Source organism: Trachypithecus francoisi, unplaced genomic scaffold (assembly GCF_009764315.1).
Source record: "Trachypithecus francoisi isolate TF-2019V2 unplaced genomic scaffold, Tfra_2.0 Lachesis_group10, whole genome shotgun sequence".
Taxonomy (NCBI): Eukaryota; Metazoa; Chordata; class Mammalia; order Primates; family Cercopithecidae; genus Trachypithecus; species Trachypithecus francoisi.
This window is the reverse complement of record NW_022681455.1, coordinates 112,990,310-113,012,331: the sequence shown is the minus strand read 5'-3', so window position 1 is coordinate 113,012,331 and position 22,022 is coordinate 112,990,310. Positions and strand designations below refer to the sequence as shown.

General features: G+C 43.4%; 1 protein-coding gene and 1 pseudogene across 1 annotated transcript in view; both read right to left on the bottom strand.

Annotated features, from left to right (window-relative positions):
• PKD1L3 (polycystin 1 like 3, transient receptor potential channel interacting) overlaps positions 1 to 16,459 on the bottom strand; it is an 88,120-nt gene extending 71,661 nt beyond the window's left edge. The window contains 6 exon segments of the mRNA XM_033218866.1: positions 339 to 470; positions 2,496 to 2,741; positions 7,348 to 7,403; positions 10,208 to 10,324; positions 15,067 to 15,189; positions 16,165 to 16,459. Of these exon segments, the coding sequence (XP_033074757.1) occupies positions 339 to 470; positions 2,496 to 2,741; positions 7,348 to 7,403; positions 10,208 to 10,324; positions 15,067 to 15,189; positions 16,165 to 16,459 (969 nt within the window).
• A 4,723-nt stretch (positions 16,460 to 21,182) lies between these two features.
• Positions 21,183 to 21,699, bottom strand: LOC117087999 (annotated as a pseudogene).
• Positions 21,700 to 22,022: the final 323 nt, after the last annotated feature.

Genomic DNA, 22,022 nt, shown 5'->3' with positions numbered 1-22,022 from the left:
CTCAGTCATCCAGGCTGGAGCGCAGTGGCATGATCTTGGCTCACTGCCTCTGTCTCCTGGGTCCAAGCGATTATTGTGCCTCAGCCTCCCAAGTAGCTGAGATTACAGGCGCCCACTACCGAGCCCAGCTAATTTTTGTTTTTTTCAGTAGAGACAGGTTTTGCCATGTTGCCCAGTCAGGTCTCGAACTCCTGGCCTCATGTGATCCATCCGCCTCAACTTTCCACAGTGCTGGGATTACAGGCGTGAGCCACTGCACCCAGCCTCAGATTCTCTTTTTCTGTTTTCCATGTTTCCCTCTCTCCTATCTTCTTCCCTCCCAGTCACCCTCTGCTTACCTGAGCTGGCTTAACAAATCTTGGGGTTAAGGCTGTTAGTTTCTGGAGGAACTCACAAGCTTCCTGTAGTTTGTTATGAGCTTGCAAACCATGAACTGCTCTGCTGAAGTTCCCTGCTGTCTCATCTACGACCTACCGAGAACAAAGAAGTTGTCAAAATTACTTCTACAAGATTACTGTGCTGTAGCAGTCGGGGAGATTGTTTTAATCAAAGTTGACCTTGGATAACATTATAAACTCTACGAATCACAGCTCTCTGAAACAGTGATTACTTTCAGAAGCTTTACTTCTTCCATATGATCGAGAAAATGAATAACGAGGTTAGACAATGATTGCTCCAAGGGCAAATGCATCTGGAAATAAGATTTATAGCAGTAACTTTAAGTCTTAAGGCCATGAGCAAAGATGAGGGAAACTTGGAAATCAAAAAGCCAAAACTAAACTTTTCTATTCAGAAGTAAGTTTTCCTGTCAGGTTTCCCTCTGTGCGTGTTTCTCTCCATTCAAATGTTCATATTTAAGGCCGGGCGTGGCGGCTCACGTCTGTAATCCCTGCGCTTTGGGAGGCCAAGGCAGGCAGATCATTTGAGGTCAGGAGTTCAAGAGCAGCCCGGGCCTACATAGCAAAACCCTGTCTCTACTAAAAATACAAAAATTAACCCAGGCATGGTGATAGACGCCTGTAGTTCCAGCTACTCGGGAGGCAGAGGCAGGAGAATCTCTTGAACCTGGGAGGTGGAGGTTACAGTGAACAGAGATTGTGCCACTGCACTCCAGCCTGGGCGACAGAACGAGAACCTGCCTCAAAAAACAAACAAGAGTTCATATTCAAGAGGTAATGACTTAAAATGACTCAAAACAGGAGGTGGGAAGCAGAAAACCTCCCTCCCCTAAGAAACAAACTGAGCAAGTGGCCGCGGTCCCAAAGCTTAAGCGGCCACTGCACTTGTCCTTGAAGTCCAACCCTCAGGCGATCACCGTTAAGGCCAACTCCGTGGTGCACTTCTGGAGAACAGCTCACTCACAGCCTAATTCAATCACATAGTCAAGAAATCTTGATTAAATGCTGAACATTGCTAAATTCTCTTAATATTTCTAATAATTTATTGTAGATTCTTTTGGAGATTCTATACTTCAGGATTTCTATTTAAGAAAAAAAAAAAAAAAAAAACTCTTTGCTTAAACTCCTGTAGGTCAGTTTCTCCCCCCAGTAGAACACCGAATTTCCATTACCATTGCAGGCAGATCCAGAGTGAACAGGGTTATGTTTCTGCAGGGAAATGTTCAACTGCATATAAACAGGGCTCACTTGAATTTAGGGGAAAAAAAGCATGGGGGAAGCAGGATTATTTTCTTCAGTCAATACTGTCAAAGGGGCTTTGCCTTTTTTTGGGTGAGTTTTGCTTTGTTGCTCACCCTACAGTACAGTGGCACAATCACAGTTCACTGTAGTCTGGACGTCCCAGGCTCAAGCGACCCTCCCACCTCATCCCCCCAAGTAGCTGGGACTACAGGTACACACCACCACACCTGGCTAATTTTTTTTTGAATTTTAATAGAGACAAGGTCTCATAATGCTGCCTAAGCTGGTCTCAAACTCCTGGGCTTATGTGATCCTCCACCTCGGCCTCCCAAAGTGCTGGGATTACAGGCGTGAGTCACTGTGCCCAGCTAATTTTAAGAGAGACAAGGTCTCACTAGGTTACCCAGGCTGGTCTCAAACTCCTGGGCTCAAGTGATCCTCTCACCTTGGCCTCCCAAATACTGGGATTTTAGGTGTGACTCACTGAGTCTGGCTGCCTTGTTGTCTATGTTTTTGGGAGGAAGGAAACAAGGCAAAAAGAGAGAACAGTGAGTAGGAGGAATTGTCTAGAAGTTTGTTGCTGCTGAAAAAGCAGGGTAGGTGAACAAAACCTCTTCCCCATCTGAAGCATTAAATACAAGAGCATTAAAGAGCATCATCAAGGAAACGCTGGGCTGTGTATGTGCCGTCAAACTGGCCATTTCCAAGGACTTGTTTAGTTTTTCTCTGGATTGGCATATATGCTGATTTGTCAGATATTCTTAGGTGCAGTTCTGCAGGGAGGCAAATGGTAAACCGAGTACTTTTTTGGGGTCACAAAGCTACCTAGTTGTGACTTGAATTTCCCACGTTTACCTGACCAGATGCATTCTGCAATGACACTTGTAAATGAGAGGTGACGGTATTCAGATGAGCTGCTTCCTTTGGGCTTGAAGTTGTTTCTGCCAGAGATTGCCCAGCATGTGTGACAGACACAGGCGTGGTGAGCTGTGTTATCACAGGCAGAGGCTGGCTGCTGGGTTCAGATGTGGCTGTTACCTGTGATGTGATATTTTGTAGTACTGAAGGAAACGGGCTGATGGGATGACACAGGGTCTTGGACTAAAAGATAAAAATAAGTAAAAGAAAAGGCTGAATCTGATTTACCATTTAATAATTAAGGCAGCATTTCCCCAAATGCTCTGAAACTCTGTCCTATGAGATATTAATAAGCATTTCTGTTCAAAAATTCTGTGCTCAGAATTTTGAATTTTGAATTTTGAAATTTTCAGAAAGCTGCATATTACTTAAGATTCATGATTTATATTATTTATTGTCAATCATTCAACAAATTGTTACACATCTATAAGCTGCTGAGGATGTTCTGGAGAGCTGAATATGGCAATGAGCAAAAGGAGCCAAGTTCCTGCCCTTGTTGAGCCTGTGTTAGTGGTAGAGGCAGAAAGATAAATAATGTCATGTATTAAATAAGTGCTATGAAGAAGAAAATAAGGGGAAGCAGAGAGAAAGTGGATATCATGGAGGGTGTTCAGTGGTAAGGAGAGGATTTCTTGAGACTGGGTGTCACTGTTTTCTGGGCTGGAGTACACTGGCACAATCATGGCTCCCTGCAGCCTTGACTTCCTGGATTCAAGTGATCCTCCTGCCTCAGCCTCCCAAGTAGCTGGGACTACAGGCACACACCACCATGCCTGGCTACCTTTTTTTGAGATGGAGTCTCACTCTGTTACCCAGGCTGGAGTGCAGTGGCGCCATCTCGGCTCACTGCAGCCTCCTCCCCCTGGTTCAAGCAATTCTCCTGCCTCAGCCTCCTGAGTGACTGGGACTACAGGAACACACCACCACACCTGGATAATTTTTGTATTTTTAGTAGAGACAGGGTTTCACCACGTTGCCCAGGCTGGTCTCAAACTCCTGACCTTAAATGATCCACTGCCTCAGCCTCCCAAAGTGCTGTGATTACAGGCATGAGTCACTGCGCCCGGCCTTTTTTCACTTTTTTATAGACAGGATTTCACTATGTTGCCCAGGCTGGTCTCGAACTCCTAGCTTAAATGATCCACCCGCCTCGGCCTCCCAAAGTGCTGGGATTACAGGCATGAGCCACCGTGCCTCGTGCAGATGTTATTTTTAATGAGGCAGGAAGACAAAGGGCTTTGCAGAACAGTGGCATGATTTCACTTTGTTTTAACGGATCCTTCTGTGTTTTAAATGATCAACCATTCTGTTGAGAAGGGTCAGAAAAAGGGGCAAGAGTAGAAGCTGATCAGTAGGAAGCAAATGTAAACGTTCATTTTTTCTTTCCTTTTTTTTTTTTTTTTTTTGAGATGGTGTCTTCTTCTGTCACCAGGCTGGAGTTCAGTGGTGTGATCTTGGCTCACCGCAACCTCCACCTCCCAGGTTCAAGCAATTCTTCTGCCTCAGCCTCCCGAGTAACTGAGATTATGGGGGCCCGCCATCACACCCTACTAATTTTCATATTTTTAGTAGAGATGGGGTTTCACCCTGTTGGCCTGGCTGGCCTCGAAATCCTGGCCTCAAGTGGTCGACCCACCTTGGCCTCTCAAAGTGCGAGGACTACAGGCATAAGCCACTGCACCCAGCCGGCAAATGTGAAAGTTCAGATGGGAGATGGTGACTTGTACCGTGTGGTGATCATGATGACGACAGTGAGAAAGGGGTTAGATTTGGGACCTGTGAAAGACTGCAAAGTCTATAGTCAAAAGCCTTTGTTTTCTTCTCTTCTGATAACATACTATAAGGGGTGGCAAAACTTCACCTCCATTCTCTTAGGACTCCAGCTGGGCCTGAGAATTAAACTGACGTAAGATAAACAGGAGAAAAGCACACACATTCATTGAGTCCAAGTTTTACGTGGCACAGGCGTCCTCTTAAGAAAATGAAGACCTGAAGCAGCAGTTAGAGTCCGTCTCTCCTGTGCTGAATTGGACAAAGTAGTTAGTTGTGAAGAAGCAAAATTATGTGGGGAGGCTCAAAAGATAACATTATCTTAACAAGGTCTGTGCAGATTTCTCTGGGTCTTGACTTCTGCTCCTGGAGGATAAGAATGTTGCATATTCTACATGAGAATTTTATGTCCTGTTTTTAAGAAACAGTACCAAGGTCAGAGTGCTGTTTTTGCACCTGCCGTTTTTCAAATGCCTTTAACTGAAAGCATCAATATACCAGACTGGCATATTTTTAACCCTTTCAATTTCAAGGGCTAGTGGTTGTTGCTCTGTAGAACACAGCTTGGGGAATACTGATGTGAGGGATTTTTTTACTTCATCCCGATTTTTTTTTTGAGATGGAGTCTCACTCTCTCACCCAACCTGGAGTGCAATGGCACAATCTTGGCCCACAGCAAACTCCACCTCCCGGGTTCAAGCAATTCTCCTGCCTCAGCCTCCTGAGTAGCTGGGATTACAGGCATGCACCACCACGCCTGGCTAATTTTTGTATTTTTAGTAGAGACAAGGTTTCACCATGTTGGCCAGGCTGGTCTTGAACTCCCAACCTCAGGTGATCTGCCTGCGTCGGCCTTCCAAAGTGCTGGGATTATGGGTGTGAGCCACCATGTCCGGCCCCTGTTCTTTTATACCGTTAGAGACACTTATTTTTGCAGTAAGCATTGAGTCAAACAAATGCGTATCTGTGTTTAGGCATCAACGGAAGGGTTTCTATATAGGACACAAGGGCAAGAATGCTGAGAGATTTCTTGAAGGTGAAACTTTATAGATTGTGTGGACAGTTTCCACCTTTTTTTTTTTGAGACAGAGTCTTGCTCTGTCGCCCAGGCTGCAGTGCAGTGGCCGGATCTCGGCTCACTGCAAGCTCCGCCTCCCGGGTTCCCGCCATTCTCCTGCCTCAGCCTCCCCAGTAGCTGGGACTACAGGCGCCCGCCACCTCGCCCGGCTAGTTTTTTTGTATTTTTTAGTAGAGACAGGGTTTCACCGTGTTAGCCAGGATGGTCTCGATCTCCTGACCTCGTGATCCGTCCGTCTTGGCCTCCCAAAGTGCTGGGATTACAGGCTTGAGCCACCGCGCCCGGCCCAGTTTCCACCTTTATTTTCCTTTCCCTTTCTGTTTGATGTTTACATTTTATTGCATTGTGTTTTTGTAAGACGCCACAAGTCCTTTTTGGAACGAAGCAGGGAATAAACACCCAACCAACAAATACATGACAATTACATCAGCATGAAAGCCAGAAAGATAGGCTTTAGAAATTCCTATAACAAGTTTGGGCCGGGCGCAGTGGCTCAAGCCTGTAATCCCAGCCCTTTGGGAGGCCGAGACGGGCGGATCACGAGGTCAGGAGATCGAGACCATCCTGGCTAACACGGTGAAACCCCGTCTCTACTAAAAAATACAAAAAACTAGCCGGGCGAGGTGGCGGGCGCCTGTAGTCCCAGCTACTGGGGAGGCTGAGGCAGGAGAATGGCATAAACCCGGGAGGCGGAGCTTGCAGTGAGCCGAGATCCGGCCACTGCACTCCAGCCTGGGCGACAGAGCAAGACTCCGTCTCAAAAAATAATAATAATAAAAAAATAAAATAAAATAAAATAAAAAAAAACAAGTTTGGAGATGGTGGCTCACACCTGTAATCCCAGCACTTTGGGAGGCTGAGGCAGGTGGACTGCTTGAGGTCAGGATTTTGAGACCAGCCTGGCCAACATAGCAAAACCTCGTCTCTACTAAAAATGCAAAAATTAGCCGGGTTTGGTGGCACAGGCCTGTAATCCCAACTACTTGAGAGGCTGAGGCAGGAGAATTACTTGAACCCGGGAGGTAGAGGTTGCAGTGAGCCAAGATCACACCACTGCACTCCAGCCTGGGTGACAGAGTGAGACCCTGTCTCAAAAAAAATAAATAAATAAATAAAAATAAAAATAAATCCTTGAAGCACCTATTAAGACCCCCCCCCCGGCCGGGCGCGGTGGCTCAAGCCTGTAATCCCAGCACTTTGGGAGGCCGAGATGGGCGGATCACGAGGTCAGGAGATCAAGACCATCCTGGCTAACACGGTGAAACCCCGTCTCTACTAAAAATACAAAAACTAGCCGGGCGAGGTGGCGGGCGCCTGTAGTCCCAGCTACTCGGGAGGCTGAGGCAGGAGAATGGCGTAAACCCGGGAGGCGGAGCTTGCAGTGAGCTGAGATCTGGCCACTGCACTCCAGTCCGGGCGACAGAGCGAGACTCCGCCTCAAAAAAAAAAAAAAAAAAAAGACCCCCCCCCCCCTTTTTTTTTCCTGCATATAAGTACTTTATTTTCCTTATTAGAAAACTATATTCGGAACACTTTAGAAGATCGAGGCCGGGCGCGGTGGCTCAAGCCTGTAATCCCAGCACTTTGGGAGGCCGAGACGGGCGGATCACGAGATCAGGAGATCGAGACCATCCTGGCTAACACAGTGAAACCCCGTCTCTACTAAAAAAAATACAAAAAACTAGCCGGGCGAGGTGGCGAGCGCCTGTAGTTCCAGCTACTTGGGAGGCTGAGGCAGGAGAATGGCGTGAACCCGGGAGGCGGAGCTTGCAGTGAGCTGAGATCCGGCCACTGCACTCCAGCCTGGGCGACAGAGTGAGACTCTGCCTCAAAAAAAAAAGAAAAAAAAAAAAAAAAAAAAGATCGAGCTCTGACCAGATCTACCAGGTATGACAAAGAGATCAACATTTCACAATGTATGTTGTCAGGGGAAGTACTTACGAGATGAGCAGGAAGAGGAAGAGGATGGTGACATGTGGTTGAAAGAGGACCAGGTCCTATAGAAAAAAGAAGGCAGACTAAGTTCAAGTAAAAGCCTAAGACAGAAATATTTCTGTTTTACTTGAGGACTTCTTATTCATGGCTAAAAAATAATGCAAATTGTTTTACATAGAAAATCAAGGCCGGGCATGGTGACTCATGTCTGTAATCCCAGCACTTTGGGAGGATGAGGCAGGCAGATCACTTGAGGTCAGGAGCTTGAGACCAGCCTGGCCAATGTGGTAAAATCCCATCTCTACTAAAAACATAATAATGAGCTGGCGTGGTGGCAGATGCATATAATCCCAGCTACTCGGGAGGCTGAGGCAGGAGAATTGTTTGAACCTGGGAGGCAGAGGTTGCAGTGAGCCGAGATCGTGCCACTGCACTCTAGCCTGGGCAACAGAGCTAGATTCCACACCACCCCCGCCCCCCCCCCAAAAAAAAAATAAAGATAAGGAAGGAAAAACAAAAGGGAACCTATGCTGATCACTCAAGAACCTGGGAATGGAATCCAGAGGACTCCAAGAAAAGCACAGCCCTGAAAATTATTAACAGCAAAATCCAGAAAAAAAGTTCAGAAAGCTGTAAATACGTCCTTAATAGGAACGAAAAAGGTTATTTCCCCAAATAAAAGGTCTCACATATTTATTACTGCATCAGCTTACGAGTAAAGAGCATAGAAACAAAGAGAAAAACCATTTTCCCAATAAAACATGCCTGAAAATGTGGTGACTTATTCAGCTTGAAATGGTGAGGTGACAGTGATTGATATAGAGATGATCTTGATTGATACAGCTTAAGTACATGTGCCATCTTAACGTGCAATTCCTTACAGACCCAGCATGCCTCTTCTCCAGTGTCTCCTCCTGGAGTTGTACCTGATTTTATCAGTTGTATGTGATTTTATCATCCACTGGGGAATCAGATGATTTTGCTTTTATTTCTTGGCCAGGAATCACTTGATTCTGAAAGTCTTGTGAGAAGACATGGCAAGAAACCGAGTCAACCACAGCCACCATGATGATGGAGAAGCTAACATGCGCCAGAATGAGGTACATTAAAAGAAAAATAAATGATATCAAAGGATTTCAAGATGACAAAAAAATACTGTAGAAAAATTAAAATCCACCTGGGAGGGAATACTGAGCAGATGTGGAAAAATTAGTCCTTGATATGGAAGATAAATGTAAGGTGCCCTCCTCTAACAACAGAAAGGGTGATCAACATGAAACCATTCTTTTCATCTAAAGAGAGTACAGGAAAGATACAGAGGATAAGTAGCAATACGGCACATAGATACCTGATATTTCTTAAGGACAGAACCAGAACAAATGAAATAGAAGTGATACATATGTAGGATATTCTTGATTCCAGAAAGATGTGTGTATGCAGCATCATGTTCTAGGCACAATGAGTGAAAAGTAACCTAGATGCACACTAAGAAAATTTTTGAATCACAAAAAACTTTTACAAACAATCTGATAGAGACTTTAAAAGGCTGCCTGGAGTGCGGTGACTTGATTATGGCTCTAACAGCCTCTAACACTGGGTTTAAACTATCCTCCTGCCTCAGCCTCCTGAGTAGCTGAGACTAGAGGCATGCACCAGCAAACCTGCCTAAGTTTTTTAAATTTTTATTTTTAAAAGTTTTTGTAGAGACAGAGACCCAGTATGTTGCCCAGGTTGGACTCGAACTCCTGGCCTCAAGCAGTCCTTCCAACTCAGCCTCCCAAAGTGCTGGGATTACAGGTGTGAGCCAACGTCTGCTGAGGGGAGATCCAGCCCGCAAACTTTATAAAGGATTCTACATACATAAATATTAGGCATATTGCTTGTTAGGTAAATTGCCCCACAATAAGGCAGTCTACATTTTTCCCAATGAGGAGATTTTAAAAAGCATTCCTGGGGCAAGCTTGACAATACAAACTTAAAGGATGGAGGTGAAATAGTCACATGTCTATTTAATTCAGTAATTTAGTTTTACTATGACATTTAAGCCACATGTTATATAAAGTAATATTGGAAGCATTGCTCTCACGAAACTCACATTTCATGACACAGCTTAAACATTTCAAATGCGTCTTTAACATCATTGCATTATCATCAGAACAACTTTTGGATTTAACAGTTTTCCAAAATACGTCATCTTTACTTCCACCTAATGCTATCACTAAACATTTTCCTACAACTCACCAGTCCCCTTTTACAAAGGATTGAGCAAAGTTGGATTTTACATTTGTTCTTCAAATATATATTCATGTCTCTAAATAAAACTTTCTAAATTGCTAAGTGGTATTTAAAGGGTTTGTTGACCAGGACGTCTAACACTTGCACTGTGAGGTCATACCCCGAGGAATGATCACGAGATCCACTTTAAATTGATCTGTTTTACTTCTTTCTTTCCGTTGATCTCTATAACCAGCCATCCACTGATAGTGATTGCTATCATTTCAGGCTAATGCATCCTTCCCAAATAGTACTTGGTTTTCAAAATTAAATAAACAAGTGTTAACACCATAATTTGAAAGACTTTGCAAGAACTTTAAGACGACTTTCTCTTTGTTGATGAAAAATTTTGTGGGAATAAAACCTTGTCTTTTATTTGGGAATATATGAAAAGAAGATGGCCAAGGGCGTATCAAGAAAACACATATATAAAATGAAGGAAAGATTGCCATATTAAGGTCAGACAGAATAGGATGCAATGAATATTGGGCACGTGCTATAATACATTTCAGCATTAATTCAGTCTCGTGCATTCCTTTAGCAGAAACTGATTCCATGGATTTTTAAGGTTACTAGAGAAGTAATGCATTACCTGGGGGCATTTTGTCTCTTGCTATTTCAACTCCTCTTTTTGTCTTCTCGGGTCTCTGGTACAAATGAGAATCATTTCCATTTCTTTCATAATGGGTATCTCTGTCCAAAACGCCATCTATTTGGAAGCCAAGACACAATTTATAGGTGATAGTTATGGCTACAAGTCTATAAAACCATCATTACACGCACTTATGTGATAATTAGGAAAACACAAATTAAAAATTCCTATCCAGTTTTTTAAGGACACTAAGAATTCTGCAGTAGCCCTTTTGCTCTGGAGCCTGCTCACATCACATTATGGTGTCCCACATTTCAAATTAAGTCCACTAGTTGGGTCAACACTGAGAAGTTCATTAACCCATTTATGCCTAGTGTTCCATTGTTGGAACACTAAGCTTGTGGAGCTATTTACATCCTACTGCTTAAGGTCATCACCAGGGTCTGATTTTTCACCAAAAAGTTTGCAACCTCCAGCATAAATGGAAAATTCCATACTAAGTGTAATATTCTCCTTTGTGTTCTTTAACTCTCATTGGCAGAGATAAAAGAGTTCAGAAGGTGGGTGATAACATTCTTTTTTTGAGATGGAGTTTTTGCTCTGTTGCCCAGGCTGGAGTACAATGGCGCGATCTTGGCTCACTGCAATCTCCACCTCCCGGGTTCAAGTGATTCTCCTGCCTCAGCCTCCCGAGTAGCTGGGATTACAAGCACGTGTCACCACGTCTGGCTAATTTTTGTATTTTTAGTAGAAACGAGGTTTCACCATGTTGGCCAGGCTGGTCTTGAACTCCTGACCTCAGGTAATCTGCCCACCTTGGCCTCCCAAAGTGCTGGGATTACAGGCGTGAGCCACCACGCCCAGCTGGCAATAACATTCTTGAACATGCCTCCTTGCATACATGAGCGAGCAAGAGCTTCTCACACACACTATTGGACATGGCTAGAGAAAATCATAACCACGGTGACTATGGCTCTGCTTAAATTCATCATCATGAAGCTCGGGTGGCCTGCCTTCACACTGCCTGGCAATCATACTGTTTCCACTCTCCCAGGTGACTCCCACTTCCCTCTCTCTACTCAACCTCCAACACCTGGGAGCCTCCCGCAGTCTCATTCTCAGGTCAGGTGATAACCTTGCTTTCTAACTCAAGAATATCAGAGCAATTTAGAGTCCTTCCATGACTCTGACCATCAAATCTAGCTGCCTACCAGCACCTGTACCTGTAGAGAGACAATGCCTTCTCTCATGCTGCTACAAATCTTCCTACTCCTACCCAAAGTGAATCCCTCTAGTTGTTTAGTAGCTCAGATTAAGTACATCATTCCTGCATGCTATTTTTTTCTGTCTTTAAAAAAAAAAACCCAACAACTTATATTGGCCTCATGAACTATTGCCCCAGCTGTTTCCTGCTCTTGAGCAAAATTACCTTAAAAACTGTCCAAACTTGTTAGCGCCAATTCTCCTCTCCTCACTTTCCCTACTTTTAGGGATTGCTTTTTAAAATATTGACAGGCCAGGCGTGGTGGCTCACGCCTGTAATCCCAGCTTTTTGGGAGGCTTAGGAGAGTGTATCACCTCAGGTCAGGGGTTCTAGACCAGCCTGGCCAGGATGGTGAAACCCCTCCCCGTCTCTACTAAAAATACAAAAATTAGCCGGGTGCCTGTAACCCCAGCTACTTGGGAGGCTGAGGCAGGAAAATCACTTGCACCCGGGAGGTGGAGGTCGCAGTGAGCCAAGATCGTGCCATTGTACTCCAGTCTGGGCAACAAGAGCGAAACTCCATCTCAAAAACAAAACAAAACAAAAAAAACAAAAAACAGTTGACGTAAATTGTTTTATAATTGCTTTAGTCTGTTTTGTGCTGCTGTAAGAGAATATCACAAACAGGGTAATTTATCAAGAACAGAAATCTAATTCTCACAGTTCTGCATGCTGGACGTCGAAGATGAAGGCACTGGCACTTGGAGTTGGATGAGGGCTGCATCCTCACAAAGTGGGAGGGCAAGAGAAGCCCACTTTCTGCCAGCTCCTTTTATAAGGACACCTAATCCCATTCACGAGGGAGGAACCCTGTAGGCCAACCCACCTCTTAAAGCCCCACCTCTTAATGGAGTCACATTGGCAACACCTGTTTTGGAAGCGGCATCTTCAAACCATAGCAATAATTATGGAAAACACTGAAAGAGTTCCTATGCTGAACTATAAAACCAGGTACATTTCGAAAGGTCTCATTTCCATCTTCATCCTTTCTGCCCTGTTTTCTCTCTCTCCCATAGGTAATCATTTCCATTAGTTTTTGTTTCTCCTTCTGTTATATTTATATGTACGTGTATGTATATAGGCAAATATATATGTTCTGTACCTTTATTATCCACTAAAAAAAATCCATCATAGAGATAACCCCACTGCAGTATATGGAGATCGTTGTTATTTGCTTTTTACAACCAGTTCCTTCTTGATGGGCATGTGGATTATTCCTACTTTTTTGCTATCACAGAGAGCTACAATGAATAGCCTTATGCATGCATCTTTTTGTACTTTTGCTGGTTTGACTTTGGGATAGTTTCCTAGCAGTGGACACTGGTTCAAGGGTAGATGTATATGTAATTTTGCTAGATATTGCTGAATTCTCCTTTATTTATAAACACATAGAGATATTTTACTGCATTCTCACTAGCAGTTTATGAGAGTACCTATTTTCTTAAGGCCTTGCCAATGGAATATGTTGTTAAGTTTGTGGATTTATGCCAATCTGATAGATGGGAAAGGGTATCTCAGTTTGTTTTTAATTTGCATTACTCTATTTTTTTTGGCAAGAATACTGTGTAAGTGATATGTACGCTTACATCAGGGCATTTTTCTTTTTTTAAAAATGTAACTTATTATTTTGAGATAATTGTATCACATGTATTACATGCAGATGTAAGAGAAAATGCAGAGAGATGCCTGTATCCAGTTTCCAAGGGTAACATCTTGCAAGGGTAACAACAGGATATGGACACGGATACGGTAATGTCAAAATTTTTTTTAGTTGCTGTAAGAATCCCTCACATTGACCCCCCCCTTTTTTTTTTTGTTTTGTTTTTTTATGAGACAGAGTCTCACTCTGTCACCAGGCTGGAGTGCAGTGCAGTGGTGCAATCTTGGCTCAGTGCAACCTCTGACTCCCGGGTTCGAGCCATTCTCCTGCCTCAGCCTCCTGAGTACCTGGGACTACAGGTGCGTGCCACCACGCCTGGCTAATTTTTGTATTTTTAGTAGAGACTGGGGTTTCACTATGGTGGCCAGGATGGTCTCGATTTCTTGACCTCGTGATCCACCTGCCTTGGCCTCATGTTATCATTTCAAGAATGCTCAATAAATGGCACCATAGAGTACATAACATTTTGAGATTGGCTTTGTTCACTTGGCAGAATTCTCTGGAGATTGCTATGTGTATCAATAGTTTGTTTCTTTTTATTACTGAATTGGACTCCATGGAATCCAATTCAACAATCAGAGGGATTCACTGTGGGTAGGAGTACGAAGGTTTGTAGCAGCATGAGAGAAGGCATGATCTTGCTACAGGAACAGGTGCTGGTAGGTGGCTAGATTCCGCAGTCTGAGCCTTGGACGGACTCCAAACTGCTTTGTTTTTTCTCCTTGAGTTAGAAAGCAAGGTTATCACCTGACCTGAGAATGAGGCTGAGTGGAGAGAGGGAAGTGGGAAAGAGTCACCAGGGAGGGTGGAAACATTGTGACTGCCACGGCTGGACCATTCACCTGTTGACAGACATCTGAATTGTTTCCAGTTTTGTTCTATTATGAATAAAGCTGCTATAAGCATCTATATACATATTTTTATGTGAGCACAGATTTTCTCTTTCTGCGATAAATGCCCAGCAACTGCTCGATTATATGGTAGTTTTTTTTTTTTTTTTTTTTTTAAAGAAATCACCAAGGCCGGGCACAGTGGCTTATTCCTATAATCCTAGCACTTTGAGAGGCTGAGGTGGGAGGATTGCTTGAGTCCAGGAGTTCGAGACAAGCCTGGGCAACATAACAAGACCCCCATCTCCATATAAAAAATAAATAAATAGGCTGGGCATGGTGGCTCACACCTGTAATCCCAGCATTTTGGGAGGCTGAGGCAGGCGAATCACCTGAGGTTGGGAGTTCGAGACCGGCCTGACCAACATGGAGAAACCCTCATCTCTACTAAAAATACAAAATTAGCCAGGCATGATGGCACATGCCTGTAATCCCAGCTACTCAGGAGGCTGAGGCAGGAGAATTGCTTGAACCCGGGAGGCGGAGGTTGCGGTGAGCCAAGATCACGCCATCGCACTCCAGCCTGGGCGACAAGAGCAAAACTCCATCTTGGAAAAAATAAATAAATACAACAACTACACACACAAAAATGCATACATACACATATAGCTTAATCCTGATCTACTTCTGCAGAAGCGAACCTCAGATAACAGTCCTGTCACCCTTCGCCTTCTCATCTTCCTCTGCTGTATTATTTTCTCCTCCTTCTCTTTCCCATCCTTCCCTCGGAAGCCCAAATGCTGACTGAATTATGAGTGTGCGTGTGGAAAATGGTGTCACCAATACAATTTCTTTCACACTCTGCCCAAGTCAAAACACAAGGAGAACATCAAGGTGCAACTCTTTCAACTCCCAGTGGGGATGGATAAGGGAGTCACTCTAGATGAGTTTCTCATGCTAATCAGTATCATGAAAATCAAAAGCCCTGTATCATCCCATGGTCTACCACTCACAGATTATTTAACCAATACTCTCACATGCACTCCTTATTTAGAATTAGTTTTTAAAATGTAGGTCTTTGGCAGCATGTAACTTTATCACTTACCAGTCTGGCAAATGAAATAGTGTCTCAGGAAGCACTTGTCCTCTTTGGATGAGATCCGATTGAGGTTTCTGGACAGGTAGGTGCAGCTGGGGGGCTTTGGGGCCCCGTGGGCTGCAACATCTGCTGAGTGGAGATCAGACCCAGGTGAGCCTTATACTCGAAAGTCAGGCTTTTAGATTTATTTTTTATTATTGTTTTCAAGACAGAGTCTCACTTTCTCACCCAGGCTGGAGTGCAGTGGTGCAATCTCCGCTCACTGCAACCTCTGCCTCCCGGGTTCCAGTAATTCTCCTGCCTCAGCCTCCCAAGTAGCTGGGATTACAGGCACCCGCCACCACGCCTGGCTAATTTTTGTATTTTTAGTAGAGATGGGGTTTCACCGTGTTGGCCAGGCTGGTCTCGAACTCTTGACCTCAGGTGATCCATCCACCTCCGCCTTCCAAAGTGCTCGGATTACAGGCGTGAGCCACTGCGCCCGCCTTGCCAGGCATTTTTAAAAAGTAAATATGAAAGCCAAATTTGGTTGGCTTCCAATAGATAAAAATGTAGAATTTCCTCCCATACATTACAGTTTATTTTTTTCGTATGTGTTCCTTACCACGAGGCTTAATATTACTTTACCTACACATTAATGAGGATGATGAGAATGATATAATAATGGCTTGGATTTGTCTCTAAAACTTCAAGATTATGGTGCATAGCTTTGAAAACATTGTAAGAAAGACAATAGGTAGATAATTTTCCTCTTAGTTTTGTGTTAGAAAACTTGGAGATCAGAATAATGAAGAGATGTTTATTAGGAAAAAAATGACCATCAAAGGTTTCTGTCTTTCGAACCTAGCACAATTCTTTTAGTGGAAGGTTAGCTAAGTTAACTTTAGATGGGTTCTAGGAAAAATCGCATCACTTTTGCTACATGGACAAATCAAAGGCTGTAGCACAAAATGGAAATATTTCAAAGGAAAGATGGTAATGAAGTAAAGTGACTGGTTTTTCTGTGTACAAAAGCAGAAAGATTAAGATTTTCTTTTCTTTTTTCTGTCTCAGAATAAAATATAAGAAAGTTTCCTTCGTAAACATCAAACCCTAGAGTCTTACCTGGGTATTTTTCATCTTGATGCTTTTTCAGTGGCATTACATTTTGCCCAATCCACCACTTCTTTCCTTCTTCCAGAAAGTCCCGGATGAGATCTTGAACTTCCTGGTTCCAAATATCAGCTAGGAATCCTCTCTGCCCGTGACAGTAATGCTCTGCTTCCTCAAAGCTGCAGTGAATTCTGTTAAACTGGTAACAATTATTTTGCCTATGTGGCCCTGGGCTGTTTAGTTCACTTCCTAGAATGATACTTGTTCTGATGTATAACCAAAGCCAGCTTCCTCCTTTAAAGAACATGTTCTCTGAATTGCAGCAAGAAAAAGTGTGGGGGTTTAGCAGCTGCCTGACCCTTTAAATATATATATAGACGGGTTTGTCTTATTAGTGTTCTTCTTTTATGAGTTGGGAACAATTTACCAAGGATACAAAAGGTTTTGTTTTGAGGACCCAGGTGCAGTTCCTACAAGCTGAAAACAAATAGCAGAGATCAATAAAGCAATGGCCCTTTGTGTCTGGGGCCCCACCATCTGTGTCTACCTACTAAATATGACTTTAGCAAGTAGAGATAGATTATAAAGCTGAGTCTAAACTGCACTGGGTAGAGGATGATGAATATCTAACATCTAAGTTATTGTGGCTAAAAATTAATAAGTATAGCTTTTTCTTTTCTGAGACAGGGTCTCATTCTGTTGCCCAGGCTGGAGTGCAGTGGCATGATCTCAGCTCACTGCAGCCTCGACCTCCCAGGCTCAAGTGATCAATCCTCCCACCTCAGCCTCTTGAGTAGCTGGGACTATAGGAGCACACCACTACACCCACCTAATTCTTCTTCTTTTTTTTTTTTTTAGAGATAGTGTCTTGCTGTGTTGCCCAGGGTGGTCTCGAATTGCTGGGCTCAAGACATCTGCTCGCCTCGGCCTCCCAAAGTTGGGGAATTACAGGTGTGAGCCACCACACTCAGTCATATATATATATATATACACACACACATATATATATATATATATTTTTTTTTTAGACGGAGTCTCGCTCTGTGGCCTGGGCTGGAGTGCAGTGGCCGGATCTCAGCTCACTGCAAGCTCCGCCTCCCGGGTTCACGCCATTCTCCTGCCTCAGCCTCCCGAGTAGTTGGGACTACAGGTGCCCGCCACCTCACCCGGCTAGTTTTTTGTATTTTTTTGGTAGAGACGGGGTTTCACCATGTTAGCCAGGATGATCTCGATCTCCTGACCTCGTGATCCTCCTGCCTCGGCCTCCCAAAGTGCTGGGATTACAGGCTTGAGCCACCGTGCCCGGCCCATATATATATATTTTAAAGAAAGTCATTCTTGCAGACCCTCTAGGATTGATTTTTTTTTTTTCTTAGAGACAGAGTTTTGCTCTTGCTGCCCAGGCTGGAGTGCAATTGTGCCATCTCAGCTCATTGCAACCTCCGCCTCCTGGGTTCAAGCGATTCTCCTGCCTCAGCCTCCTAAGTAGCTGGAATTACAGGCATGTGCCACCACACCCGGCTAATTTTGTATTTTTAGTAGAGATGGAGTTTCACCATGTTGGTCAGACTGGTCTCAAATTCCTAACCTCAGGTGATCCACCCACTTTGGCCTCCCAGAGTGCTGGGATTACAGACATGAGCCACTGCACCTGGCCTCATTTTAAAAAAAAGTAAACTGCATTGTGTATATTTAAGGCACACAGCATGATGTTATGGGATACATATAGATATTAAGAAGGTTACTATAGTAAAACAAACATATTCAACACCTCACATTAGTTACCCACTTTTTTTGTTTTTTGTGGCAAGAGCAGCTAAAATCTCATCCAGCATGAATCCTGTCTACTGTACGGCTTTATTACCTGTAGTCCTCAGGTTGTACATTAAATCTCTCGACTTGTTCATCCTATATCTCTGCTACCGCCAGGACTGATTTAAATTACTGTATTCTGTCTCTTAAGTACATGCAAACAGAACTAGACATAAACTCTTTTTTTTTTTTTTTTTGATATGGGGTCTCATTATGCCACCCAGGCCGGAGGGCAGTAGCATGATCATAGCTCAGTGCACACTTGAACTCCTGGACTCAAACAATCCTCTCACCCTGGCTTCTCAAACTGCAGGTGTGAGCCACCGCCCCTGGTTCATGAACTTTATCTTAAAGCTCTTACACAGTCATAAAAACCAAACAATATTAAATGGAAGAATGAATACAAAGTAAATACAAACAAAACTGAAAACCAATGAGATCCAAGTTTTGCCAAGTTCAATAGCAGACAAACAGGGTTCTGGCCTATGACTACTCAGGTTCCTTTGAATCTGGCATGCATGCTATTTTATGATATGGGGAGGATTCAGTTCTGATAACACGTTTTTTTATTTGACTCACTAAAAAAACAAACAAAAAAAGCAACAAAAAAGCCCTTTGTTCACACAGCAGGTCATTTGGTCTCCACCTGTTGCATACCCACCCCGTGGATTACAGCTGGTTCTTTCTTGGTGCCAAAAAGTGATCATAAACTCAAGCAAATGTGGGCACTGAACTGCCTGGCAGGTTTCAGGGTTAAGATGGCTATCCAGATAGTGCAAATGATGCTTATGTTACTCTAAAAATCAGTACAGAAGTGGCCACCAATATTATGAAATTCTCTAAAACACAGACTGCAAGAATACATCCTGTTTGGAAAACACTGCAGTAATCAGCCAAGGCCGGTGGCTCACACCTGTAATCCCAGCGCTTTGGGAGGCCGAGGTGGGCAGATCACTTGAGGTCAGGAGCTCAAGACCAGCCTGGCCAACACGGTGAAACCCCGTCTCTACTAAAAATACAAAAATTAGCTGGGCGTGGTGGCCCGTGCCTGTAATCCCAGCTACTTGGGAGGCTGAGGCAGTAGGATCACTTGAACCAGTTGGTGGAGGTTGCAGTGAGCTGAGATAGAGCCACCGCACTCCAGCCTGGGCGACAAAGCAAGACTCTGTCTCAAAAAAAAGCCCCCAAACCAAAAAAACCAAAACACTGCAGCAATCAAATGAAAGATAAATACAGTATGATCCTCACTTTCAAAATGTCCAATTAAGGAAGAAAAGGCATAATAATTGTAATTAATATAGGCAGTGAAGAGTGCCAGCCTAGAGGGACAGCTTAGGTGCTGCTGTGAAGGTTCAGATAAGGAAGAAATTATTTCCAGCTTTTGGAATGAACACATAAAGATGGCAATATTTAGACAGATGAAATGGACATCTTGGCAGAGGAGTTGCTGTGAATAAATACACAGAGGTGGGAAAGTGGAAGGTATTGATAAAGAGAAAGAAATACGTGTGTGTGTGTGTCTGTGTGTGTGTGTGTGTGTGTGTGTGTGTGTGTAGGGGGTACTTGGTGGAACATAGTGGGAACTGTAACCAGAAAATAGGAGTGTTTCCAATGCCAGGAAAAAGGATTTGCGGTTTATTTGGAAGTTTTCTGAGCAGAGTAGTCCACCCTTACAAGAGTGTGTGGCAATGGAATCATCTGGATGCGGGATGCTTTTGTTTTCAAAGTTCACAGAGCCTTAACTTCTAAACATCTTTATATACGTACAAAAATAAATACATGATACATCCACACATATGTTTCAAGCTTTTTTTCCAGATTAAAAAATGATACTTGATTATAACGTTTAAAATTGCAGAACGTCAGGCTGAGTATCATTAGACACACACACAAAACCACTCATTTCTAAAGTCATCTTCTACACCCTCTCAAAATTTGGGCAATGAATTATGCCTCAGGGAATTTTCCAGTTCAACCCCATACTTAAATGGAAACACTAGCCTTTTGGTTTTGCCCACAGTTCCAAAGTGCTATTACAGGTGGAGTATATGCTGCAGGAGGTCATTCTTGCTGCTGTGGGTGTGAGTAAAACGTCCATCTGTATGCCTCTAGTCCTGCAGGCTTTGTTCTCTTTCTCCTTGTTTTGTCTCCTTCTACAGAGGTTGCCTTACATACTGCAATCAAAAGACATCTTCTGCTCAGAATCACAACAGATAGTGAAAGGTTCAAGTGAGAAGTAATGTTATACAGTAAGTTACTGAATTTACAATGAGAAACTGAACTCCGGGGTTACAACTCAAATATGATTTCAAGGTAAAGAAAATAATTACTTGGCTGGCTGGTGAAATGCTTAGTTCCTTCTAAAATCATAATTGCAATATGGACTTCTGCTTCATGCTGCATCCCAAGGCACCAATGAGGTAACCCACATCTCCCAAATGATCAACAGAGCATTCCTTCCTATTTTATCCTCAGTGCTGAGAAATGACTCCTGAGCCCAGAAGTTGTTGCATAGGTGACTTGGGTGACCTGGTGCTCAGGCAACAACTGCCACAGGCCCCACCTTGATGAACACCATCGATTTATTTAAATATGATGATACTAAGATGGAGTCCCCTGCTCAGAGGAAGCAAGGACGTAAAAGCTGGGACAGGCTGCGCGCAGGGTCACTATACTAACAGACCCAGATGACACGACGGAATGTGAATACTGAAGCCAACAATCTTCTGGAAATCTCTTTTTCAAAACTCATACACCATTTTTTCTCACCGGGAAATCAGGGACAGGGAAACATTCGCATAATTACCCATCAACATGTCTTCTTAACAGAAGTGAAGATTATTTTAAGAATATGAAAAGTGTTTCAAGACACCTGTTTTCAGGGATAGACCACAGCAACAGAAGTACTTTTCAGAGTTAGTTCGTTTTAAAGTCTATCTCAAGAACAAGGGCAGCTGGCTTTCACAAGGTACCAAGACATGTTCTAGCCAAAACATTTTCACTTTAAGTTATATGCAGTCAAGTTCAACTATTTTATACATCTCTGATCCTTTTCTGTCAGCAAAAAAGGTAAAATTTTTTTAAAACTCCAAAATCAATCATTTCTGGGTAGGATGAAGGTAGAATTTTGGTTGTATTTTATACTTCAGAACACAGATGAAACCAAAAGGTCTGCAATTGTCTCTACATTCACATCTGTCAAAGGTCCTGTTCTCCTTTTACATGAGCTCATCTGAATCACTGCCGTCCTGATTCGAAGACATATTTTCAACTTTCATTTGTGATGAATAGCTCCTAAGTTCATCCATTTCTCTCTTCTTCATTTTTTCTTTTTCTCTTTTTCATTTCCTGAATTTGGGCTTCTTTCTCATTCCTCTCTTCACAATCTCTGAGTTCTTTCTCTGCTGCTAGGTCTGGGAACTGCTCCACTTTGCTTTTTTCTAATCGGTTTAGGATCTCATTTACTTTCTTCTCCATTGTCACAATTTTTACATCCTTCTGCCTGTGAAATACTCTCTGCCCCACATCCACGTCAGCTGTTTTCTTCAGATTAGACCACGGCATATATACCACATTAATGTTGTTCATCCTGCAGCCTTGAATGCTATTGGCCTTCACAAGGTGGGCACAGTCCATCAGCACTTCCTTTGGAATGTCTTCTATATTCTCTCCCTTGTGCAACCGAAGGTATACATGAGTCAAAGAGAGTTTGGCCACATGAAACCAGATATCTTGAGGCCAATCATGCTTGATCAGATCTTCATGATGATTTATGGGTTAGTAGGAGAGATATAAATCTCAAGGGCAAGCGTGGTGGGTCACGCCTGTAATCCCAGCACTTTGGGAGGCTGAGGCGGGTGGATCACAAGGCCAGGAGATCCAGATCATTCTGGCCAAAATGGTGAAACCCTGTCTCTATTTCACATTTATCCTTTCCCATGTAAATAGTGCAGGCAGATGAATTAACGCTGCTGCTGGTGAAGTAGAACACCACGATCCTGGCGGCGGTGCAGGGACTCCAACACGGAGCAGCTGTGCTCAACTGTGACGGCCGCCTG